The sequence below is a fragment of the Muntiacus reevesi genome, chromosome X (assembly GCF_963930625.1).
Source record: "Muntiacus reevesi chromosome X, mMunRee1.1, whole genome shotgun sequence".
Classification (NCBI taxonomy): domain Eukaryota; kingdom Metazoa; phylum Chordata; class Mammalia; order Artiodactyla; family Cervidae; genus Muntiacus; species Muntiacus reevesi.
Window position 1 is genome coordinate 130,727,326 of NC_089271.1, and position 26,696 is coordinate 130,754,021.

Consider the following 26,696-nt stretch of genomic DNA (forward strand, 5'->3'; position numbering starts at 1 on the left):
GAAAAATAGGCAATGGGTACAAACAGAAAATTTACAAAGAAATACTAATGACAAATTGATATATGAAAAACATGCAATTTGCTTGTAATCAGTGAAATTCAAATTAAAGCAACATGACACATTTTTCAGCTATCAGGTTCACAAGGATTCAGAAAGTGAAATCACCCTACTCACTGCTGTTGCAGGCATCAACTAACAGCCTTTCTGGGGTGCAAACTTCATTAAGACCTTAGACTTATTTTTATTTTGTGGCCTGTATTTCTAGGAATACAGCTGAACAGTGTCATTATAGATGTGAAAAAAATACAAGGGCTTTCACTGCAGTATTATTGTACTGAAGAATTAGAAACAGCATAAACAATTAAACATGGAGAAATTGTTATCTATGGTACGATGGAAGCAGAGATTGAAATTATACTGCCACAAACCAAGGCACACTCAGGGCTACCAGAAGCTGAGAGAGACAAGGAAGATTCCTCTCCTAGAGCCTTCGAAAGGGCCATGGCCCTGCCAACATCTTGGTAGTAAACTTCCAGGCTCCAAAACTTTGAGAGAATAAATCTGTTTTTTAAAAAATCATGGCACACCCAAAAGAAGCTGTGCTACATATATATATACATATACATATCTATAGTGGAATATTACTCAGCCATAAAAAGGAATGAATTTGAGTCAGTGGTACTGAGATGGATGAACCTAGAGTCTGTCCTACACAGTGAAGTAAGTCAAAAAGGGAAAAACAAATATTGCATATTAAAGCATATACATGGAATCTAGGAAAATGGTACTGATGAACCCAACTGCAGGGAAGGAATGAAGATACAGATGTAAAGAACAGACTTATGGATGCAGCAGGGGAAGGAGAGGGTGGGATGAATTGAGAAAGTGGCACTGACATATATACACTATCATGTGTAAGATAGCCAGCTAGTGGGAAGCTGCTGTGTAATACAGGGAGCCCAGCCTGGTGCTCTGTGATGACTTAAAGGGTGCAGGACGTGGGGGGAGGCTCAAGACAGAGGGGATATATATATATATATTTATGATTCATTCACGATGCTGTACAGCAGAAACCAACACAACGTTGTAAAGCAATTATCCTTTAGTTAAAAAATATTAAAATGGAAAATAATTATGGCATATCCAAATGATAGAATATTATGTGATAACTAGAAAAGATGTTCTTAATACTTGATGGCCTGAGGTAATATCCATTATATAATAAGTGATAAAAGCAGATAATTTTTCATTTATTATATAATTTTTACATACAGTAGGAATGCAATTTTATGAAAAAACTTTCCATATACATATATATTTATATTTATGCATACACATCTGCATATACATATGAATGCACAGAAGTAAAACTATTAATCACTATAACACATGGCTATTGGGCTTATAGGTAATTCTTTTCTTTGTCATGCTTTTCTGTATTTCCCAAGTTTTCTATAATGTATGTGCATTCCTTTTTTTTTTATTGTGGTAAAACACACATAACAGAAAACTTGACCATTTTAACCATTTTGAAGTGTATGTATTACATTATTCTTAAAATGAGGGATAACAGTTTTTACCAATAAGCATACACTAGGCAGGTTCTCAGCTTGCATTGACATGACAATTACAATAATGTGACAATTTCAAAAATTTGTTTGGACAAAGGACAGGAAAGGAACACAATCCAGAGAGATGAAAAGTTTGATGGACTGGAGCAGCAGAATTGGGTGTAACTGTGATGTGTGTTGTCCTCAAGACAGCTTTTCTTTATAGGTTGAGATAAATACTTTCAGGCTTTTTGGTGCTGAGGAAAGTGAGGCCTGGCTCAGCCAAAAAAGGCACATGGAGAAGCCGGGGGCCACTGAGACAATAGAAGAAGTTATAGACATGAGGAAAAACAAACTCAGCCAGGGCTGATCATTTAAAATTGGATTCAACTGGCCCCAAATGAATAGTTGAGCAGCTCTTCAGGATACATCAACTGTATAAATCCAGATTTGCCCAGAAAAGTCCAGGAATGCAGGTAAGACTTTTGATGTAGTCTGAGGGGAGGCTAGCAGAGAAGAAGCATGGTTCAGGGCAGATGCGAAGCCCCATTTGGTTTTGAGTTCACCCCCCAACTGTGTGAACCTGCCTTTAATCCTCATCCTTACTTGGACCACTCTGATTTTTCTTCGATCAGAATTGGCTGATTCTAGGCTCAGTTCCTCACTATGAGACCTTGACTATCAGGCTTTTGCCTCTGTGGTTTGTAGAGAAACTGAGTTTTCCTAGGTCACAATTAGGAAAATGCAGGGTCAAGCCCTCTAAGACACCGACTCATTTCATATGCAGTTACTTCCTCAGCAGGGGAATCAGGGACTACTGGCCCCTTGTTAGTGACAGTTCCTGGCTTAGTTTGGTTCTTTCCAGGCTGTTTCGCTGAAGTAAGGACAGGCTGTTAAGGCCAGAGTGATCTATCCTCACTGTGGAAGCCACCTTGATGTAACGGGCAGTGGCAGCTGTGAAGTGAGGGAAGAAAAGTGGGACTCACCTGTAGTCTACTTCTCTGTAGACCTAAGAGAGCAGAGGGTGGGAATGGGGAGGCGGCATGGGTTCATGCCCATTGCCCTGAAGTTACAGCAGAAATGCCACGGAGTGGGGCTCTGCAGAGGGTTTGTATGAGCAGTCATGAGCATTTTGGATCCTGGTCTTGCTCAGTCTGTGTTCTTTGCTGTTGTTACCCACCCACAAACAAGGCAAAGTCCCCCCAAACACAACTCCTCACCTGCATCTTCCTCTTCACTGTGTCAAAGGGGAAGGAGAGGGTCTGGGTCACCGCGGCAGCCAGGCAGACATTGGCAAAGTTCTGGAGGAGAGAGAACCGATCTCGGGGTCCATTCCAGATTTTCTCCAGGTTCATGTAAACTAGAAGGGAGCCGGCAGAGAAAGGGAGAGCACCTGAAAAACAAGGCCAGGGAGGCTGTGATGGCTCAGGAGACACTGGTTTGAGAACATAAATGCCAGTAGGGAACCCTGGGGAAAGCAACAGGACCAGCCCTGGGCTTGTGAAAAATCACTCCAATGGAAACAGCAGGCACTTTCTTGGGTAATGGTCACGTGGTATATTTTGATCAGGTTTGTGTCATTGATCACAATGCATCGAATGATTCCCTGAAGGTTTGTGTATTCTATGTCCATTTCACTTTTAAAAGAATCATAAACAAATATCGAACTCTAGTTAATAATATGCATGCTGAAAGGTTGAGGGGTGAAGTGTATTGATGTTTGCAATTTACATGAAAATCATCAAAAAATACATGACTGATGAATGGCTAGAGGGATGGATAGATAAATGATAAACTGAAACATTCATTGAAGGACCTGGTATATGCTGGGTATATGGGTGTTTCCAATTCTTTTAAAAAATTTTTATTTTATTTATGTATAGTTGATTTATAATGTTGTGTTAGCTTCTGATGTACAGCAAAGTCATTCAGTTATATAGTCTTTTCATATTTATTTCCATTATTGTTTATTACAGGATATTGAATATAGTTTCCTGTGTTATACAGTGAAAGTGAAGTCGCTCAGTCATGTCCAACTTTTTGCGACCCCATGGACTGTGATCCACCAGGCGCCTCTGTCCATGGAATTTTTCAGGCAAGAATACTGGAGTGGGTTGCCATTTCCTTTTGTTTACCCAGGGTATTTCCAATTCTCTTAACATTTTGGGGTGTTTGAAATTTAAAAAAAATAGAGTGTTGGGGGAAAAAATCACTCCTATAAAAAAAATTAGTGGGAGGTACTTAATCAAGCTTTGGAGTTTAGTGGGTACTGATCTCCAGCTGAGAAGGTAACTTCTGTGAAAACTGAAGAGTGAGATCGTAGTAGTGAGGGAGGGAGGTTACTTGACCTTGCTTCTGGGAATGACGTGGCAATATCAGGGCCCAGTGGGCACCCTGCACTGTGTGGCAGCCTCACCTTTCTTTTAAAAAAAAAAACAACTTATATTGGAGTAGAGTTGATTTACAATGTTGTGTTAGCTTCTGCCGTACAGCAAAGTAAATCAGTTATACATATACATATATCTACTCTTCCTTAGACTCTTTTTCCATATAGGACATTACAGAGTACTAAGTAGAGTTCCCTGTGCTATCCAGTAGGTCCTTATTAGTTATCTCTTTTTTTAACTTTTTATTTTGTATTGGGGTATAGCTGATTAATGATGTGGTAATTTCAGGTGATCAGTGAAGGGACTTGACCATACATATATATGTATCTATTCTCCAACAAACTCCCCTCCCACCCAGCAGCCTTACCTTTCTAGGAAAAGATGGTGAGCAAGTAGTGCAGTAGTTGGCACTTTGAAGCTTCCAGAAAATTTTGGACCAATCTGAAGTTTACACAGGGACTAAATTTCTCCCTTAAGATGAGATTTAAAAGAGGAGCTAACACTAGTCAGGTTGCTCATCTTTAGAAAAATGTAGTATTTTTAAAATTTTTTTTTCCTTTTTTAATTTTTTTCCATTTATTTTTATTAGTAGAAAAATGTAGTATTTGTTTAATAAAAACAAAAATGACATACCAACACTATATTTTCATTCAGAAAACATTTATGCAGCTAATGCTATGTGATGGGCCCTTTGCCAGGTGCCAGGAATACAAAGAGGAGTGAGCAGGCTAATTCCTGGAGATGCTCACCATCTAGTGGGAAAGACAGACAGATAATGAATCATAGTAGGGGGGCTAGGAGGGCTATACAAAGTGCTTTAGGTACATAAGGATCAGAGGGATCCATTTTGCCTGAGGGAATCAAGAAGGACTTCACAGAAGAAAGAACTTTTCAACTGGGTCTTCAGGAATGAACAGGAGTTCATCAGACACTGACAGAGCAAGCAGAGGGAACAGCATATACAGAGAGTGGTATTTCCAAGAAATGCCAGTATTTCTGGATGGCCAAAACAGGAGTGAAGGTAGAATGTGGCAGGAGATGAGGTAGGGATTGGCCAGCAGGGCCAGGTCTGAAGGTGCTAGTATGCCAGAAGGAATCTGGGTTTTCCCCTGTAGCTCACAGGAGTCAATGAAGGCTTTTAAGGAGGGCAGTGGGAAGAGGTTGATGAAATTATTAACTTGCACTTAGAAAGCTCACCACACCCCTGGCAGCAAGGTACAGGGTGGACTGGGGCAGGAGAGACCCAGGACTGGGACCAGGTAGGAGCCTCTCATGTCAGGAAAAATGATGAGAGTGTGACCTGAGGCAGAGAAGATGAGGATGGAGAAGGGGCAGACTTGAGAGTTTTAAAAGGTGAAATTGACAGCACTTGCGGCTGAAGTGGGCATGGGGTGAGAGGAGTCAAAGTTGAGATTATACGTTTCTTCTGGCTTAGGCCACTGGGTGAAAGAAAGGCGGTATCATTCACAGGGACACAGGAAGGGAGCAGGCATGCAACTAATGAGGACATCAGGTTTAGTCCTGACTGATGTATCAAGGGAATATCAGGTGGGGGTGTCCAATTGCAGGCATTCATACTACCATGGAGAGTTGGTGGTAGTCAGTGGCTAAGAGAGAAGGCTCTGGGGTTGTATTGCTAGATTTTCTGCTTTCTATCTATGTGGTCTTGGGCAAGTTGCTTAGCTTCCCTAAGCATCTATATCACCTGTAAAATGTGGCTTAAATGAGGAGCTGTATGCAAAACATTTAGGACAGTGCCTGGCACACAAGAGCAATAGATGTTAGTCACTGTCATTATAGAGATGAGATTGGGAGTCATTAGAGTATAACGATGTTTGTTTAAGCCACTAACTTAGAGGAGGCCACCCAGGGAGGGAATGAAGAGTGAGAAGAAAACTCAGAAAGGAACCGGGGAATAGCGACAGGTAGAGGGCTGGCAGCATCAGATGAGCCAGACAAGAAAGAGCCAAAGAGAGGTAGGAAAAGACATCTAGAGACAGTGGGGTCCCAGAAGACAGGTTTCTAGAATGAAGGGTGATGGATCTCATCAAATACTGCAACAAAGGTCAGATAAAAGGCAAAAGTCTACTGGGGGTCCTGGTAACTTGTGCAGGTGCAGCCCTGGCAAAGGTTCCGAAGATCATAGAAGCTACAGTTGCTACCCTGGTTGTGCTAAAAAATGTATGGATGTACTCGGAGACTCCTTCCTGCAGTCATATGGGGAGTGTGTGGGACTGTTTTCCTATCAACTTGTGCTGAGCCACCTGCAGGCTGTCCTACTCCCTCCCAGGCCAAAGTTAGGAACGGGGTGTATGGCTATGGAATAGAACAAAGCTAATCAACTCTATATTGAATCCATATGACCTTGAACTCAAGAGATCATTCTGTCGTTTTTGTTTTTTTTTTTTTTTTTTCATTCTGTCGTTTTTGAAGCAGAAGATATTAAGAAGAGGTGGCAAGAATACACAGAATTATACAAAAAAGATCTTTATGACCCAGATAATCATGATGGTATGATCACTCACCTAGAGTCAGACATCCTGGAATGTGAAGTCAAGTGGGCCTTAGAAAGCATCACTACGAACAAAGCTAGTGGAGGTGATGGAATTCCAGTTGAACTATTTCAAATCCTAAAAGATGATGCTATGAAAGTGCTACACTCAATATATCAGCAAATTTGGGAAACGCAGCAGTGGTCACAAGACTGGTAAACATCAGTTTTCATTCCAATCCCAAAGAAAGGCAATGCTAAAGAATGCTCAAACTACCACACAATTGCACTCATCTCACACGCTGGTAAAGTAATGCTCAAAATTCTCCAAGCCAGGCTTCAATAGTACGTGAACCATGAACTTCCAGATGTTCAAGCTGGTTTTATTTTTTTTTATTTTTTTCAAGCTGGTTTTAGAAAAGGTAGAAGAACCAGAGATCAAATTGCCAACATCTGTTGAATTATGTAAAAAGCAAGTGAGTTCCAGAAAAGCATATATTTCTGCTTTATTGACTATGCCAAAGCCTTTGACTGTGTGGATCACAACAAACTGTGGAAAATTCTGAAAGAGATGGGAATACCAGACCACCTGACCTGCCTCTTGAGAAATCTGTATGCAGGTCAGGAAGCAACAGTTAGAACTGGACATGGAACAACAGATTGGTTCCCAATAGGGAAAGGAGTATGTCAAGGCTGTATATTGTCACCCTGCCTATTTAACTTATATGCAGAGTACATCATGAGAAACATTGGGCTGGATGAAGCACAAGCTGGAATCAAGATTTCCAGGAGAAATATCAATAACCTCAGATATGCAGATGATACCATCCTTAAGGCAAAAAGCGAAGAAGAACTAAAGAGCCTCTTGATGAAAGTGAAAGAGGAGAGTGAAAAAATTGGCTTAAAGCTCAACATGCAGAAAACTAAGATCACGGCATCTGGTCCCATAACTTCATGGCAAATAGATGGGGAAACAGTGGAAACAGTGACTGACTTTATTTTTTTGGACTCAAAATCACTGCAGATGGTGACTGCAGCCATGAAATTAAAAGACGCTTGATCCTTGGAAGAAAATTACGACCAACTTAAAGAGCATATTAAAAAGCAGAGACATTACTTTGCTGAAAAAGGTCCATCTAGTCAAAGCTATGGTTTTTCCAGTTGTTATGGATGGATGTGAGAGTTGAACTATAAAGAAAGCTAAGCACTGAAGAATTGATGCATTTGTATTGTGGTGTTGGAGAAGACTCTCGAGAGTCCCTCGAACTGCAAGGAGATCCAACTAGTCCATCCTAAAGGAAATCAGTTCTGAATATTCATTGGAAGGACTGATGTTGAAGCTGAAATGCCAATACTTTGGCCATCTGATGGGAAGAACTGACTCACTGGAAAAGACCCTGATGCTGGGAAAGATTGAAGGAGGGAGGAGAAGGGGATGACAGAGGATGAGATGGTTGGATGGCATCACCGACTCAATGGACATGAGTTTGAATAGACTCCGGGAGTTGGTGATGGACAGGGAGGCCTGGCATGCTGCAGTCCATGGGGTCACAAAGAGTTGGACACAACTGAGTGACTGAACTGAACTGAATGAACCTTGAACTCAGTTAAATGGATTTAATGGGTTACAAAGATATACAATACATTCATATATATCCCTTGAACTCAGTAAAGTGGATTTCACTGGTTATCAACAAAGATATACAAATCATTTGTATAGATCCAAGAACACAGCCTTTTCTTGGACAAGGTGACAAGTTCCATCTTACCTAAAACAGTAAGGGAAACCCCTCGATAAAGGGCCAGGAATCCTTCCTGTTGATAAATAGTAGAAAATGCATGGAGGATCCCTCTGTAGGATGGTTCCAGCATGTTCTGCACAATTAACCGGGTTTTGATGAGGTCTGTAGGATATGTCACAATAGTGGAAACCATCCCTGCGAGACTCCCAGCCATGATGGAGCTCCATTGGGAAATATGGCCCAGGTCATCCGTGAACAGCACGACAAACCTGGGAGAAAACAGGGAGAAAGGCCCAAGGGAATCAGCTATGGATTGTGTTGGAGTGTTCAATGCTACTGATTGCAACATTTCCCCACGTTTGGAAATGCTTTACGAAGCAAAAATTACTATACTAATGTATTAAGATAAATGAGTAACACATTCAATTCTACTATATATATATATATAATTCTACTTAGCTCTAAGGAAGAGATACCTAACCTTCTTATTTCTATCTACCCTAAGTCCATCCACTTCATCTTAAGCATTTTCCCCTTTTATTTGCATAACTGTCAACCCTGGCTTGCCTGTGGGGTGTAAAAGAACAGAAGTACTCGATAAATACTGAACTGGAATGTGCTCCTTTGATTCGGTTGTAACTTCAATGAAATTGCTTGAAACAATGACTTTAAGCATTCCCAGTAATTGAGGTTTTTTTGTTTTTGGCTGCCTCAGGCAGCATGTGGGGTATTAGTTCCTCAACCAAGGGTTGAACCCGTGCCCCCTGCACTGGAAGCTCAGAATCTTAACCACTGGACCACCAGGGAAGTCCCTTGAGTTTTAAAAATATATTGGTTTAATAATTGTAAGAGAAGATGCATGACCCCACCAACTGTCAGAGAAATTAATAAAAACAGTAACAAGATACCATTTCTCATCCAGCAGACTGGCAAAGATGAAGAAGTCTGATAGCATCAAGTGATGGTGAGAAAGTATGGAAACAGGAATGCTCACCCACTGCTGGGAGAGGTGTACATTGGCAGGTCACTTTGCAGTATCTAGTACAATTGGAAGAAAGCCTACTTTCATCCCAGCAATTCCATTTCTCAGTGCATATCCTAGAGAAACTCTTGTACATATGAAGACATAAGATGTACTTAGAGACTCCTTCCTGCAGTAAGATGGGGAGTGTGTGGGACTGTCTTCCTGTCAGCTGGGTGAGAAATGGTATTTTGTTACTGTTTTTATTTGTTATTTCTCTGACAGCGGGGTCATGCATCTTCTCTTACAATTATTAAACCAATATATTTTAAAAACTCAAGGGATTTCCCTGGTGGTGCAGTGGTTAAGATTCTGAGCTTCCACTGCAGGGGACACAGGTTCAACCCCTGGCTGGGGACACTTATTATTAACACATTGTTTGTAAGTGAAACTGAATAATCTAAAGTCCATTGGTAGAGGAATGGATAAATTGTGGAAGTCATATAATGATACCATAAATTAATGCACTTGGAACTGTGTATTTACATGGATAAATCATAAAAGCATAAAGTTAAGTGAAAAAAGCAAGTTGCAGAATGACCTATAGTGTATGGTAACTATCTATGGTCATTTCTCTGTATCCACAGGTTTCAGAAACCCCAACAGGTACCAACATCTGTGGATGCTCAAGTCCCTCACATAAAATGGTGTATTATTTGCCTGAACTGAACTGAACTGAATACTTTAAGTCAGGGGCTGCCCTAGTGGCTCAAAAGGTAAAGACTCTGCCTGCAATGCAGGAGACCCGGGTTTGATCCCTGGGTCAGGAAGATACCCTGGAGAAGGGAATGGCAACCCACTCCAGTATCCTTAACTGGAGAATCCCATGGGCAGAGGAGCCTGGCGGGCTACAGTGCATGGGATCACAAAGAGTTGGACACAACTGAAGCAACTTATCAGGTACACAGGCATACTTTAAATCATCTCTAGATTACTTATAATACTGAATACAGTGTAAATGCTATGTAAAAAGTTGCTGGGGCATGGCAAATTCAAGTTTTGCTTTTTGGAACTTTCTGGAATTTTTCCCCCCGAATACAATATTTCCAACCCGTGGTTGGTTGAATCCGTGGATGCAGAACCTGAAGATACAGAGGGCTGACTACATTTAAATCAAGAAACACATCTACAAAACCATATTTTAAAGTAATTATGGATAGATATAGACATGTAAAAAAAGTATGAAATAGACCCCCAAGAAGGTGGAGAGCAGATGGGACTGGAAAAGAGAATGAAGGGGACTTTACCATTATCTGTAATATTTTATTTCTTATACTAGGTCTTCCCTGGTGGCTCAATTGGTAGAGAGTCTGCCTGTAATGCAGGAGACCCAGGTTCAATCCCTGGGTCGGGAAGATACCCTGGAGAAGAAAATGGCAACCAACTCCAGTATTCTTGCCTGGAGAATCCCATGGACAGAAGAGCCTGGTGGGCTACAGTTCATGGGGTCACAATTAGCTTAAAAGATACTTCAAGTATTTTTTTTAATTTCTTGTATCTTTTAAGCTAATTCTCTTTTATGCTGTCAATTCTGCACTGTGGGTATATGAGTGTTTGCTAGACCATTCTTTGTGTTTCGCTGCAGTTTCACAATTTAGTCCCAAATGGTTTTGGGTGGACTTTTCTATAGGCAAACTAGAAAGCCACTCTGTTACAATCCCTCTTTCTGGAAGCAGTACATACCCAGTCATGAGGGCCTACGTTGGCAGAAATTGTTCTAAGAGGACTTTTACATGGTGCACGTTCCCGGGCCAGGAAGTAAAGGAATTTTATTCATTCTTGGGAACTGTGGAGAAAATAAACGAGGGCTTGGAAACCAGGAAAAGTAAGATTTTCTGTCAGAGAGTGGGTAGGGGGAGCGGGAGAGGTATAACAAGAATCTGAATAAAAGGAAGGTGAACAGAGCTAGCTAATAGTATTGTATATTTTAAAAAATGTGAGCATCCTGAATACTTTGACTTCCAAAGCTCCAGCAAAGATGTGTATTTCCCGCTTTTTCAGTTTGGCAGCAGGCCAGGGCCTCCTGACTGACTAATAAGTGTTCAGGTGAAACCACTGAGAGAGTTCTAGATTAGCTCCTTTGCTCCCAAGTAAACACTTATCTATTAAAAACATCTCCTTCAAGCTGTAGGAAAGTCTGGACTTCATTTTGTCAGCCTCAATAGCCATTTGAGTGAACCAGCACGACCTTTTAAAGATACGGGTAAACCAAGTTGGTTCTCCCTAATAGGCCGTCTGCCTTGGTTTCACTGCCTGCACCCTTTTGAGTCCTTCCTCCCTCCTCTCTCCCCGGCCAGTCGAGTTAGAGGGGAACCTTAGCAGAGGGATGGGAGACAGAGGAAGTGGAAATGCTTGGCTAGAGGGGTGGTCTGCAGTAAGCTGGAACAATCCAGAAGAAGGAGGAGTTTGAAGGCCAAAAGAAACACCATTCATTCTCATTGCCTTCCCCTTATTCTCCATCCCAGAGCACTCGTGCATGCATTCATTCCCCAGTCACTTAATAACATTGCACACTGTGCAAGCTTTCAGCATAAGATCATGAGAGTTCAACGGATCTACCAGAGAGATGTCTGATAGGGGCGGCCCGAGAGAAATTAGGGTCTCTGAATGACTTGATGAACTAGGAAGAACCACCCTGCCTTCTGTCAGTTTGCTTTATAAAGAGGGTCTTGCTAACAAATATACAAAATCAAAAAGAAGAACCAAGGAAAGCCCTTTTTCTCAGACTCTTACTATACAGAGGCAAAGACTACAGATCGTTCCTCTTACAGAGTCAAAGCAGGGCAACCCTGATAGGCCATCAATGACGTCATCTGAATCCCCACATCTTAAGTGCTTGTCTGATTGGCTGGGGCAGCAGTGTTCCCCTTTCTGCTCTTCCTTGCACTCCCACACACTGCACAGAAGCTTTTCCAGTGAGACTGGATAAGCTGATGAACGGCAGTAACCCCTTCATTTCAGGCACACGGAGATTACAGACACCCTTGATGTATGTAGTTAGAACTGCCAACACTTCAACCTAACACAAGTTGGCAGCTAAACACAAGCTCATGAATTGGTTACACAATAAGGAAATGGTGTTGGTGATGAACAATTTCAGAGTTTCAGGGACCCAAAACGATGCTTATACAGCTAGACAAACAGCTGTAGCATAAAGTTGGGTGAGAGTCTACATCTGATAGCCATCCATTGTGTTAGGTTTTATTTGTTTAGTACAAGGACCTAGCTCCTCCCAGACTCTACTGAGTGGATTCTTTTCATTTTAAATCCAAGTAAGGAGATATGTCATCATTACAACGTTAAGCAGAGCACTGGACTAAGCAGAAGACCTGGTTTCAAGCTCCAGCTCTGTCATTAATTGTGTTTGTGGACAAGTCACTGAACTACTGCATTTTCTTTTTTAAAATTTTTTATTTATTTAATTTTGACTGTGCTGGGTCTTCGTTGCTGTGTGGGCTTTTCCTGGGTTGCAGCGAGTGGGGGCTACTCTCTAGCTGTGGTACATGGGCTTCTCATTTCGGTAGCTTCTCACTGCAGAGCACAGGTACTAGAACTCCCAGGCTCTAGAGCACAGGTTCAATAGTTGTGGCATGTGGGACCTTCCTGGACTAGGGATCAAACCTGTGTCTCCTACATTGGCAGGTGGAATCTTTACAACTGAGCCACCAGGGAAGTCCCAAACCACTGCATTTTCTGAACATTCTGTATGTTTATGCTTTTTATTCAAACCCACAAGCAACTAACTGTTTTGCAAATTCATGGTCAGGAGGTAGAGATTAATCAGTATAATGATGGACCCAAGGTATTGTCTTAATGTAGGAAGTCTGGCATCATGATTAATCAACCACTTTGCTGCCTATCACTGAAATGTTTCCTTTTGATTTTCAGAAAGAAAGTAACCTTTCAGGAAAACATTATTAGCAAACCTAGCCTGATTAGCTATCTGTTCTTCCTCTCCCACACATTTCCTTTTCTCCATTCCCACTGTCATCAGTCCATTTCAGATGCCCCTTAGCCACCACATGGACTAGTGCAACCAGTTCCTAAATGGTCCTGCTACCCCCCAGCCTTCTTCCTCTTTAGCTGCCCTCTGCAGCTACCAGGTGACAATTCCTGTTGAGTTGCTTTAATCACAGCACTCCATCAAAAATCCCCCCCAGTTACCCTTGCATTCCAAGTAAAGTCCAAACTCCCTAATCTGCCCCTCCAAGATCTCATTCCAACCTGCTTTTCTGGTTGTATTTTCCATTACAGTCAGAGACACACCTTATGCTCCAGTCATGCCGCATGCCTTCCCACTGCTGTGCCTTTGCTTATGGCATTACCTGCAATATTTTTCTCCCCATCTTTGCCAGAAAACTCCTACTCATTCTCCAAAGATCAAACTCGGATGGTTTTTCTCCACTGAGACATCTTCACATCTCCTCCCTCATCAGAGCTCTGTGAATTTCTATAGCACTTTATCCTCGGCAATCACATGCTATGGACACACTAGTTTTATTCTATTGCTCTGGAAGCTCTGGGACACAGGGACCATGCCCCTTTCATCCTTGCATCGTCCCCAGCATCATGCATACAGTGGGCACTTAATGAATGCTGACAGAAAGGCAGTATGAAGTAATAGGGCATGGGTATTAGAGTTGGAAAGCCAGGTGGTGGAATTCAGCTCTGTCACTGATGGGTGGTGTGGCCATTCTGAGCCCAACAGTGCATCTGTAAAGTGGGTATACTTCCTGCCCTGTGGACAGTACAGAGGAGGAGACAGGTGTTGTAAATATCCAACGATTTACACACACACACACACACACACACACACACACACGAAATGGTAACTAGGTAGAGGTAATGGATATTAATTAGCTTGATTGTGGCAATCATTTCAAAATGTTTACATATATCAAAGCATCAACTTGTACACCTTAAACATAGATAATTTTTTGTCAATGATATCTCAAAAAAGCTCTTAAAAATCCAATGATATGCAGTCATCCCTCTGTATCCATGGGTTTCAGAACTAACTGCAGATTGAAAATATTCAGAAAAAAATTCCAGGAAGTTCCAAAAAAGCAAACCTTGAAGTTTCTGCACAGTAGCAACAATTTACATAGCATTTACATTAAATTTACAACTATTTCCATAGTATTTACATTGTATCAAGTAGTATAAGCAACCTAGAGATGATTTAAAGTATCCAGGAGGATAGTGCAGGTTACATGCAAATACTACTCCATTTCATAGAAGAGACTCGAGCATCTGGGGCGGGGTGGGGTGGGGGGGGGGTGGAGGTTGTCCTGAAACCAATCCTCTCCCGGATATGGAGGGATGTCTGTATATATTGGAGAGGGTTAGCAGCAAAGCCACAGTACTTAAACCAGCCTTTGAAGTTCTGCTTCCCTCCCCTTGGTACACATTCCAAAGGAGGAGCTCCATACTTTGTGGACAATACAGTAAAGTGGGGAGAAATTGAATCATTAAAACTCAGAGGAGAAATGTTTACAGACTGCCAGCCAGATGTTGCTGAGGGCAAGGGGGCTGGGGAGGAAAGAGAGCCTTGACAGAAATGCCCCACCATCTCACTACTATCCTTTCCCAGAGTAAGAGAGGCAACGCTATTCCCAGGCATAAGTGAAATGAGCACTGGCCTCGAGAAATCAGTGATAAGGAAGATTCCATTGGGCTTGTCAGTTGTCGGATCAGACTTCCAGCTCCAGCTTCCCTGAGCCAAAGGCAAAATCCTTCGACTGTCAGTCTGCAAGGCAGACCTACAGTGGTCAAGACTATGGACTGTGTTTCTCTAATTCTGAGCCAAGGCCAGGCTTCAGAGTTGGCTGCTGTTCCCAGTGAATGGGGAACCCGGGACCATCCCCCCAACTACAGAAACATCTTCTCTACCTGAAACCCCATCCCTAGCACTTCATTCTTTTAGGCTGTGTTTCCAGTTAATATGCAAATATCTCTGAGTTCTTGAGGAAGCTTTAAGACTCATCAGGCTAATTTATATCTTTAGAAGTTTTTCTAAAAAGCAGCTGTTTTTGTGGGAGGTGTTAAAAGGAGGCCAGTGAGCAGTGAGGGTGGGGCAGCCTCTGTAGGACCCCAAAGGCCAGTTTCTTGGGGGAGAGGGTGGGGAGCCGAACTTCACGGCCTTTTGGTGGCAGTGGATTGGGCCCTCTGTCCCTAGCAAGTACTGTCTTCTGGGGGTTCTGGTCACACAGACACTCTTCCATACACGTATCTTCAGGGGTCTCTCTCCCAAGCCAGCCAAGGCAAAATTTCCAGTTTGGTGGACAGTGGGAAGGGGGTTAGGAGCCATCTATCCGGAGATTTCTTCACTCTTTCCCCTCACATCTCCTTTCGCCCTCTTCCGCCTCCTCGCCCGTCCAGCCCTGTCAGTCTCTCTGGGTCAGAGCTGGGTCCACCTCAAACTGCAGAAATCCCCGGAAAAGGTGAAGAAGAAAAGGTGGGGACTGCACTTTGGGGGCCGAAGAGATCGCCTTCTGGCCCAAGGGGCTCCCACAAGATCCGGAAGGGGGCGGGGGCGCACCGCCGGCCCGATCCCCAGCACCCGGCGGCGTCGGGCCGCGGGATACCCGGCGGCGGCCCCCGGGCCCCGGCCCCGCCCACGCCCGGCTCTTACTTGCGGTAGGCGGCTAGCTGGACGGCGCTGCAGGGGAAGAGGCGCAGGCAGGCCACCGCGTTCCCCTTCCACAGGGCGCGGGGCCCCTCGGCCCGCCACACGCGGAGCCCCGCGGCCAACGGCCCCCGGGCGCGGCCGCGCACGACGCCGACCTGGGCCAGTACGGTGGCGAGCTCCAGCGGCGCGGTGAGGCTGAGGCTGAGCGCCCCCGCCAGCCCGGCGCAGAGCAGCCGCTGGCTGCCCGTCAGCCGGCCGTCCCGCCGCCAAGTCGCCATCGCGCGTCCGCGGCCCGAGCCCCGGGCGCCCGGCCGATCGCGTGGCTCGGGCCTGGGGCTCCCGGGCTCCGGCGCAGGGGGCGGGCCAGGCTCCGCCCGGCGTAGGGCGGACCCGCGGACTGGACGGGAAGCCGGTCCGCGGCCGGGCCCGAGCGGGCATCGGGCCGGGGCGGGGTTGAGGAGGCTGGTCCGGGGTTGAGGCCTTGGCCGCGCCGGTTTAGTGTCTGATTTTCGGCCAAGACGTTTCTGTTTGCACTTGAGAGACACTCACCGCGTTCTTTCAAGGCCTAGGCCGCTCTATTTGTGTTCTGAATATTCAGAGCACCCCCCCCCCCGCCGCCCCGCCACATTTACACCCTTTCTCTCTTTCCAAGTTCCACCTTGCCCCCTTCCTTCTCTCGCCTCTGTTCTCATTCCTGCGACCTCTTTTTTTCTGCCCCTAGGAAAAGCTTTACAGATTTCTCAGGGCAGAAGGGAAAAACCTTCTATAACATACACACGATATCCAACACTTGACAAGTATCGGGCTTTTCGTACATTGTCTTATTTAATCCTCAAAACAGTCCTTAGTAGGTGTGTCCCCATTTATTACTCTCAATTTGAGAGGCCGTAGGTACAGTACTTAGAGCTTCGACTCCAACCTGCGTTAGCATCTGAGCCCTGCAGTTTACCAGCTGTGTGACCTTGTGGAAGTCACTCAACCTCTCTGTGCCTCACTCGCTTTGTCTATAGTTTTTTTCCTCTAGGGGTTGTTGTAAGTAGTAAATGGAAAATGATACAGGTAAGCACTACAGATGTGTTAACTATGATTAGATGTTGTTTTTACAGAAGAGGAAACCAAGACAGAGAGATTGACTTGTTCTAGGCACACAGTGGCTAAACGCCATCTGGATTCAGGTCTGTTTTGTGACAACATTCCCTAACAGCTACACTAAACATCCACTGGGACAGCAGAGTGTCTCTCGAGTAGAGACATTTTCGGTGGTTTTGTGAGCTAAGGGGACCACAGGGGCAAAGAAGACTTAGCAGTCAGTTACTTGGCCAGAGTGTAAGAAGGATTTTGATAAGTTTTTAAAAATTAAAAATTTCTCCCTGGTTTCTCTTCTTACAAAGCCATTTCAGTAATAATAATGGAAAGGTAGTCCAGCAGTCTGTTAGTATAAGACATCCCAGTTGCTTTTAGGCTTGTATTGTTATTTTCTACGTTTACTAACACATGATGATATAAAGATCCTTTTCTTAAAGGTGTTGCTGGGTTTTGATCAGGGGAACTTGTTCTACCTATTTATTAAACAGCAACAGACTCACAGACAGAATAGACTGTGGTTGCCCAGGGGGTTGGGGAGTGGGGGAGGGATGGCTTGGGAGTTTGGGATGGGCTTATGCAAACTATCATATAGAAAATGGATCGGGCTTTCCTGGTGGTCCCGTGGTTAGCAAGCTGCCTTGCAATGCAGAAGACAGCGGTTCGATCCCTGGTTTCGGAGGATCCCACCTGTCGCGGGGCAACTGAGCCCGTGAGCCACAGCTACTATGGAGTCATAGGTTCCATAACAAGAGACGACACCGCAGTGAGAAGCCCGCACGCTGCAACTAGAGAGAAGCTGCTGCTCATCCCAACTGGAGAAAGCCCACATCCAGCAATTAAGACCCAACACAACTAAAAATAAATATTAAAAAAAAAAGAAAGAAAATGGATCAATAAGGTCCTACTGTAGAGTACAACGAACTATATTCAATATCCCAGATAAACAATCATGGAACAGAATATGAAAAAGAATGCATATGTATGTAACTGAATCCCTTTGCTGTACAACAAAAATAAACACAACATTGTGAATCAACTATACTTCAATTTAGAAAAAGGAAATGGAAAAAGAGGACTTGTTCTAGTTATAGAAGCCTTGCTCTGCTCTCAGCCATTTGGGATGCTTGTTTTTCTTGTTTTGTGAATTCTCCTGTCTTGCTGTAAACTAATTTCATGGCTGTGGGAGGTTGAGGAAAGCAGGTTTATGACTCTGAAGACCAGAGGACATGAATTTCACAGGGTTTGAATTGGAATTTGGGGACTACAGTAAGGAAACCTTGAGTTACTAGTCCTGTCCTAAAGCACTTTGTTGGACAACAGGACTAGATTCTAAAGGTCCTTCAGGGAGCTCTGCCCTGGTAATGGAACAGTTGATGGAATCACCACATTGTGTGGAGTTTGGCTTGACTGGGTTGTACTGGTTTGTTTGGATTTAAGGCAACTAATATGAGCGCTTCAACTGCACCCACCTCGGAAACCAGGTATCCTTTTTTCCTGAGCACTGCTGTTCTTTTTGTTTTCAGCAAGAATAAGATGTTCTAGTGAGCCAGAGGCAAGAAGAATCATTTTAGTCTTCACAGCTGTGGGCCAGGAGAGATCATGAGTTGATGGTCTATTTTAACCTCGAAAGTAATTTTTCACAGTAGGTACCTTGCACAGTAAACTGAGTAACCGCAGAGTATTTTCTTTGCTGCCTTCTGTCTTTTCATGGCCATGTGCAAACAGAACAAGGTTTGTTCTTATTTTACTCAGCTAGAGTCCCATTCATTTGCTAAGCCATGGGAACATTATGTAGATTAATCTTAAACATAAATCAGTCCTTGAGGGTGTCATGTATTTGGATTGCCCCTTGTAGACTTGTTAACCTCAGTGCCTCTTCATATTTGTTGAAAAGTCTGTGAAGAATATAGTAAGTTAAGGATCTCCCAACTTTGGAAAAGGTACATAATATATATATTTTTTTCATTTATTATTATTTTTTTCATTTATTTTTATTAGTTGGAGGCTAATTACTTTACAATATTGTAGTGGTTTTTGCCATATATTGACATGAATCAGCCATGGATTTACATGTGTTCCCCATCCTGAACCCCCCTCCCACCTCCCTCCCCATCCCATCCGTCTGGGTCATCCCAGTGCACCAGCCCGGAGCACTTGTCTCATGCATCCAACCTGGACTGGCGATCTGTTTCACACTTGATAATATACATGTTTTGATGCTGTTCTCTCAGATCATCCCACCTTCGCCTTCTACCATAGAGTCCAAAAGTCTGTTCTATACATCTGTGTTTCTTTTTCTGTCTTGCGTATAGGGTTATCGTACCATCTTTCTAAATTCCATATATATGCATTAGTATACTGTATTGGTCTTTATCTTTCTGGCTTACTTCACTCTGTATAATGAGCTCCAGTTTCATCCATCTCATTAGAACTGATTCAAATGAATTCTTTTTAAAGGCTGAGTAATATTCCATTGTGTATATGTACCACAGCTTTCTTATCCATTCGTCTGAATCTATGGGCATCTAGGTTGCTTCCATGTCCTGGCTATTATAAATAGTGCTGCAATGAACATTGGGGTACACATGTCTCTTTCAGTTCTGGTTTCCTCGGTGTGTATGCCCAGGAGTGGGATTGCTGGGTCATATGGCAGTTCTATTTCCAACTTTTTAAGGAATCTCCACATTGTTCTCCATAGTGGCTGTACTAATTTGCATTCCCACCAACAGTGTAAGAGGGTTCCCTTGGAAAAGGCACATAATATGAAACTGAGGTGCTGTGTTAAAAATAAATGTATGATAACTTAAAAAAAAGGAGAAAAGAGGCAGTAAGTGAAATAATCTTAGAAGTAGTATTGAAACTTGAGGAAAAAGGGTGGCTAGCTGATTCAGGCCAGTAGGCAGCCTCCTGTCCTTCTCAGCAGACCTTGGGAGATGCTCATGGTTTTGGATTCTTCAGCTCTCACTTTTTGTTTCTCTTCTCACAGAGTGAAATCTCTCAATACATTTCCTTAGTTTAGCTTGCTGATGTTTCTAACATTATAATTGATCTTGCTGTATTTATGCCAATGTTGGTGGATTCCTGCTCTCTTAATTTACATTTTATTCTTTAACCTTATGGGATTTTGTAAATTGCAAATGTAGAATATACCTGTCATACCAAGGAAAACAGTACAGAAGTGTATTAAAAAACTGTCTCCCTGAACATCCTCTGAGGTAACATTAGAGAAGCCAACATTAAGAGCTTGATGTGTGTATGTGCGCGCGTGCGCGCGCGCGCACACACACACACACACACACACACACACACACACACCTTTTCTGCAGTCAAATGCTCTACCACTGAGCTATACCCTCTCTGCTGTGTGTATCTTTCCTCATCTTTTTTTAAAATGTTCAAACAAATATTCATTTGTATGAGTATTTCCCTTCCCTCTCTCCCTCCCTTCCTTCTAAACAAAAAAATGAGATAAAACCACTGAAGTATGTAAAAAACCCTGATAATCATGTTGTAGCCACACGTTCTGGGAAACAAACTTACTCAGAAGGACAATGCAGATAGTGGAGTGCAGTTTTTTATACCTGTGGGCCCAAGGCAGTGTCTCCTCTTAGCCAAGGACCCTGACCAGTTTTTCTGAAAACCCTGTATACCCTAAGTGTACGTGCCCACACCCACCTCCGCAAATTCCCTGAAACTAGTCTGAACAAAGGAAAAGAAAGATACAATCAAAGTTAACCCGTGATTCATATGCCTTAAGCCTAGGTAGTTAACAGTGGACAATTATTGATAGGCCTGTGGTCATACCCCAATAAGCATAATAGAATTTATGATTCTATTCGGCTGCACAGATAATTAGGGTATTCTTTTAGGCACCAGAGAGTCTAGGTATGAGCCCTGGGGCTCTTCCATCCAGGGGGCCTGGTTTTCCAGTTGGTATGTCGTTTCCATAAATACTGGGCATATAGCTCAAAGTCCACAGTCCAGCCCAAGATGGAGTTCTGCTTTTGAGATGGAGCCTTATCTGTCTGTTTCCTCCTTCAATCAGATTATGTCTAAGGAAGAAAACTGGGAGTGGTGTGAACAGAGGTGGAATGGAGATCAACTTTTGACTATGTGCCCTTTTGTATTGCTTTTTTCCCCCCTCTTTTCATTTTACCTTGGGTATGTCTTATCCATTAAAAAAAAAAATCTCTTCACCATCATCAATTTTCCCCAAAGCCTTTCCCATTAGGTGCAGTGTTTCCCATTTTTCCCATTAGGTGCAGTGTTTCCCATTAGGTGACATTTGCCTTGCCTTCCTGGAGGTGTTGGCTTTGAAATGTTGAACAACTCTTGGTGAAGTTCTGAATGAAATAGAATACAATCTGCTTTCTATTTACATGGTAATTGCATTCCTAGGGAGTTCCATGTGCATAAACACTGTGCAAAAAATGTTTTGTCTTTATGAGTTAAGCAGAGTTAAGTTTTCAACTCTGATAATGAGAAACAGCTTTTCCACTTACATGGTGCCTGGTGGGATCTTTGAAAGTCATAAAGGATGCAGGACAGTCTGGTGCATTGCAGCTATGCAGCATGCCTGCCCTGCCCATTAAATGCCAATGGAGTCCTCCAGCCCCTGTGGGCCCCCTCCCCCCAAACTTCCAAAATGCAGTCTAGGAAGCAGCATCATTCCTTTTGAGAACCACTACTCTAGCTGCTCCCTCTGCTTGGAAAGTTCTTTCCTCAGATATTTGCAGAGCTTATTCCTTGTCATTCTGAGCTCAGCTTAAATGTTATCTCCTGTCAGAAGGCGGACCAGCCCACCCAGTCTCCACACCCTCATTCACTCTGCCACATCGCCCCATTTCAATCCTCTGTGTGGCATTTTCCCTTATTTGCTATTTTTCTTTCTTGGTTTATCATCTGTTTCCAGTTACCAGAATGTAAGTTCCATAAGGGAAGGGATCTTGTTTCTTGTTCACAACTGTGTTCCCTGTGCCTGGAACACTGGCTGGTGCATAGTTAGTGCTCAGTAAACATTTGATCAATGAAAGATGGAAGGAAGTGAAAGGTTGTTGCTGAACGATAAGACGCCGGGATTCTTGGCCTCCGGAGGAGACGAATTTGATCCGGGGCCAGAGACAAGGCTGGATCACTCAGAGCTTTTGTGTAATAAAGTTTTATTAAAGTATAAAGGAGATATAGAAAGCTTCTGACATAGGAATCAGAAGGGGGCGGAAAGAGTACCCCCCTGCTAGTCTTCAGCTAGGTGTTATATATAGTCACTAGCAGTCTGTTAATGAAAAGAAAGGAATGTTTTAAAACTCAGAATGGTGCCTGTTGATTCATCCCAGGCCATAAAACGATTGACTTGAATCTTGTAGAAGGGCAGAGTACCATACAAATAGTTTCATTTAAATAGATCAGGGGAACAATATCTGAGTATAACATACTGGTTTGTCAAGTAGATTCTGAGCCATTTGGTGGAAACTGACTTGAAGACAGAGTTTGGGGTAAATGCATAGCACATTAACATAGCTTAACACAAATATTTCTATAAGAAAAATGTATTGGTTAGCTCAAGGTTTGAGATTAGTTAGCTTCAGATGAAACCAGGTGTCATGGCAACACAGTATTTTAAAAGAAACCTCCTTTTAAATTTGTATAGAGAAGGAAAAATGTCTCTAGTTTGTTTCTCCTGCCGCTTAAGAGAGATAAAAACGTCTGGCACTTGCAGCCTATTTCCTCCGTTTGGAGACCCCTGGCCTTCCTGCCTGTTACTGTCTCAGAAGGAAGAAAGGAAGGAAGAAAGGAAGGGAATTCTTTCTTCAGTTTTCCATGTTGGAAAAGATTAGCAGAACATAATGTCTTTACGAAATTACTTATTTAGATCTAACCCATGGTAAAAACTCAAAGATGAGCTAGATTCACAAGCTTGGTAGATTTATCAATTCCCAGTAAATACTGTCAGTTTTGTCAGAAATTGGATGTTTGATATTTTAAATTTCCAGCCACACCTGTAATTCTAAAGTGAACTGTGATATCTAACAGAGACTCTTTGTACCCAATCTTCATTTTCACCATGTCTTGAGCAGCAGTTTTGGCAAGTGTGTCAACAATGACTTCAGTAGCCCTGAACTTTGTGGTTAAATAGAACACTATAAAGTGTGGCTTCCACAGCTTTTTCATTTTTCTCCCTTGGCACACTGTATTTTAGCTTTAAGTGATGTTTGAATATCCTTCCATTCTGCTTCAAAATTTTTGATGATGTTGAAGATGCAGGGTTTCATATCAAAATGTGCAAGCCTTTTCCTTCTTTCATTTTCTTGTTCGTTTATTCATTCCACAAATGTTTGCTGAATTGTTACTCTATATCAGGAACTAGATTGGGGATACATATTTTACATAGTGGAATTTAATTTGCTCCCATTACCAAGCCATGGTAATCCAAATTTCAGAGTGTGTGTGCTTTTTTTTTTTTAATGGTAGTCACATAATACTTTTAGTTTCTTTGTTGCTGGTTTGTTTAGTTTCTTTGTTATTTTTATAACACTAAGAGATGGTCCAGGTGATGAAATGATACATCTTTAATATCTGTCTGAAGACCTAGGACTAAACTCATTACATTTTTTCCGGCTTTGTTGTATGGCATGTGGGATTTTAGTTCCCTGACCAGGGTTCAAACCCATGCCTCCTGCAGTGGAAACATAGAGCCCTCAGCACTGTACCACTGGGGAAGTCCCTAAACGCATCCCATTTTAATCACTAACTCCACCTCTACACTTTTTGTCACTTATGTACAGTAAAATTACCTTGTTTTGGTATAGAATTTGTTATATGAGTACTAACACATGTATAGATCTGTGTAACTAGCCCCAATCAGAATACAGAACTGCTCCATCCGCCCCCAGAATTCTCCTGTGCTGTCTGTTTGCAGTCAAAGCCTCCCTGACTCTCAACTCTGGCAACCACTGATCTGTTCCTATAGTTTTGCCCTTCGAGAATGTCATATAAATGAAAACATATGGTTGTATAGGGGCTTCCAAGTGGCACTAGTGGTGAAGAACCCGGTTGCCAATGCAGGAGACATAAGAGACATGGATTTGAACCCTGGGTCACAAAGATCCCCTGGAGGAGGGCATGGCAAAGTGACTTAGCACGCATGCACATGGTTGTATAACGTTTGAGACCATCTTCTTTTACTTAGCATGATGCCTTTGAAATTCAACTGTTAGGTAGTTAGAATAGGGAAAAGGAGTCCAGAATGGCGGTGGCAAAAAGACCTGGAAGGGAAAAGCCCGTGAAAATAGAAAAAAGGAAGGTCCAAGGAGGACCGGAGTGAGAACCTCAGGTAAAACAGACAACACTCCTGGCTGGCCCAATTTACATAAGACAGGCCCAGGGACAGAGAAACATATAAAAAGAGGAGCCAAAGCCCTCTTCTCTCTCTCTCTCTCTCCTGCGCGATGGGGTGCTCTATTTATAAAGTTTGTAGAAATTTTTCCTTTTTCATTCCTAATTTTAGTAATTTTAGTAATTTGAGTTTTCTTCCTTTCTTGATCATTATCACTAAAGTTGTATTAATTTATTGACCTTTCTAAATAACCAAATTTTCATTTGTTGATTATCTCTGTGGCTTTTCTACTCTCTATTTCATCTATTTTGCTCTAATATATATTGTTTATTATGTCTGCTTAATTTGGATTTAGTTTGCTACATCCACTAACTTAGGTGTGGTGTGTTTTTATTTTCATTCTTCTCAAAGTCAGTTGACCCTTGAACAACAGGAGTGTGAACTGTGCTGGTCTTCTTATACAAAGATTTTTTGTCAATAGTAAATACTACAGCACTATACAATCTGCAGCTGATTGAATCTGCAGAGGTGAAATCACGGATGTGGAAGAACCACATAGATGGAGGGCCAACTATAACTTATATATGAATTTTCAATGGCAGAAAAGATTGGTGCCCTAAGCCTCGCATTGTCTAAGGGTCAACTGTATTTTCTACCTTCTCTTGTGATTCTTTCTCTGACGCTTTGATTATTTCAGAGTATGTTGCTTAATTTTCACATACTTGTTTCTCAAAATTTTTTGTTTTCTAACTTCATTATATTTAGAGGACGTACTTGATATGATTTGAACCGTTTAATATTTGTTTAGGTTTGTCTTATGTCCTAACATATAGGTTGTCCTGGAGAATCTTTCATGCACTTTTTTTTTTTTGAGACATCCAGACAGGTTTTATTGAAAAGATTTACTGCAGCCAACGTTGAAAAAGTTTACTGCAGCTTTTGACTTCTTCAAAGAGCTGATAACCCTCATCTGCTTCTTCACCTTCTTCATCATAATCATCGTCATCATCTTCAATAGCTTTTCCAGTGAAGTATAACACTGATCTTGGGATTATATGCTCACATAAAAAGTGACCAATTTCAAAGTCTGCAGTGAGGATAGCTTCAGAATCATCATCCAGATCTCCACTCTCAGGAACTTCAGGAGGGGCAAAAAAGTTAAAGAAAGAGTCGTTAGAGACTGTCTTGGTCACAGTATGGACTGTCCCACGTCCCTTGTGTTTCTGCTTCTTCTTAATCGTTTTCAAAGTGACATTCTTCCCTTTTTTCCAATCTATCTGGCACCCTGTACAACCCATAATTTCTGGTCCATCAAAAGAAAAGGGATCAGAATCATCTGGTTCTGACCTCATCCTATATGTCTTTGTCAACACTTCATTTGTGAAATATTCATTAGGTTCAAAGTGAAATTCTAAGACAAAACTCATAGGTTGACCAGTATCTGAGAACCTCACTTTAATATCTTTCAAGTGCTTCAGAATAGGTTCATCATGTTCCTGAACCATATCACTGAGCAAGTCAACATTCTGAAAAACAGTCAACCAAAACTCAGGAATTTCCTTGGGATCTTCTTTTTCTTCATCCTTTTTCTCATCTTCAATCTTGGCCTTTTCTTTTAGCTCCTCCGAAATTTCATCTTCCTCATCTGGTTTCCATTCACATTCTTCTTCTGTAGGTTCATAAGTGGCATTAATGACCTCAAATCGCTTATCAAACAGAGGCTGATAAAGAACAGCATACTTTCTTTCATGATCATGAACTTCCTCGTAGAATTTGGCTTCTATCTGTGCACATTTAACTTGAAGGTTTTTAAGAGCATTCACTCGTCTTTTAACTACCCTAGGCAAGCTTTCAATGTATCCTGTTGGTGTTTCTACCAGACCGTCAAGTCTTTCTTGAAGGGCTGCAAGAATCTGAGGATTTTGCATCATCTGAACAGTCAGCTGACGCGCTTTGATTTTTGTTTCTTCACCAGTCTCTTCTTCTTCTACTTCTTCAACATCATCCAAATCTTGATCAAGTTCAGACTGTTCTTTGTTGTCGATGTCTGCCATGTTGTACAAATGCCAAATATTTTCAAAAATGACAGATTTCGTTTTCCAGCTCAGCTCTCTGGTGGCGAGCGCGGGGAGCCGGGCGGCCCGAGCTGCGCAGGCAGTGACTCAGGGCGGCGGCGGGAGGAGCAGGAGGCGGCGCCGCGAGCAGATGGCGCTAAAAAAGCTCATGCACTCTTAAGAAGAATGCATATCCTCCACTGGATAAATTGCACTATAGATGTCTGTCAGGTCCAGCTGGTTTATATAAGCAATCAAGTTTTCTATTCATAGTTGACCATCTGCCTAGTCTTTCTATCCTTTACTGAAAGTGAATTATTAAAGTCTAACAATTATTGTTGAATTGTCTATCTCTCTCTTCAATTCTATCATCTTTTTTTCCTCCATGCATTTTTGGATTG

At 42.5% G+C, this 26,696-nt stretch overlaps 2 protein-coding genes and 1 non-coding gene across 3 annotated transcripts in view; 1 reads left to right on the forward strand and 2 right to left on the reverse strand.

The window, feature by feature from the left end:
* Positions 1–16,162, reverse strand: part of SLC25A43 (solute carrier family 25 member 43) — a 41,343-nt gene extending 25,181 nt beyond the window's left edge. The window contains exons 1-3 of the mRNA XM_065916412.1: positions 15,826–16,162; positions 8,198–8,439; positions 2,771–2,943 (exon numbers count right to left, since the gene is read on the reverse strand). Coding sequence (XP_065772484.1) covers positions 2,771–2,943; positions 8,198–8,439; positions 15,826–16,100 — 690 coding nt within the window. The 5' untranslated portion in view covers positions 16,101–16,162. The remainder of the gene's footprint in view (positions 1–2,770; positions 2,944–8,197; positions 8,440–15,825) is intronic.
* On the forward strand, positions 10,475–10,546 carry TRNAY-GUA (transfer RNA tyrosine (anticodon GUA)). The gene has a single exon. It is a non-coding gene; the product is annotated as a tRNA-Tyr (tRNA).
* Positions 16,163–25,122: 8,960 nt separating the features above from the next.
* LOC136153453 (nucleosome assembly protein 1-like 1) lies at positions 25,123–26,455 on the reverse strand. The gene has a single exon (XM_065915314.1). It carries the CDS (start codon positions 26,293–26,295, stop codon positions 25,144–25,146), a length of 1,152 nt encoding a protein of 383 aa, XP_065771386.1. The 5' UTR covers positions 26,296–26,455; the 3' UTR covers positions 25,123–25,143.
* Positions 26,456–26,696: the final 241 nt, after the last annotated feature.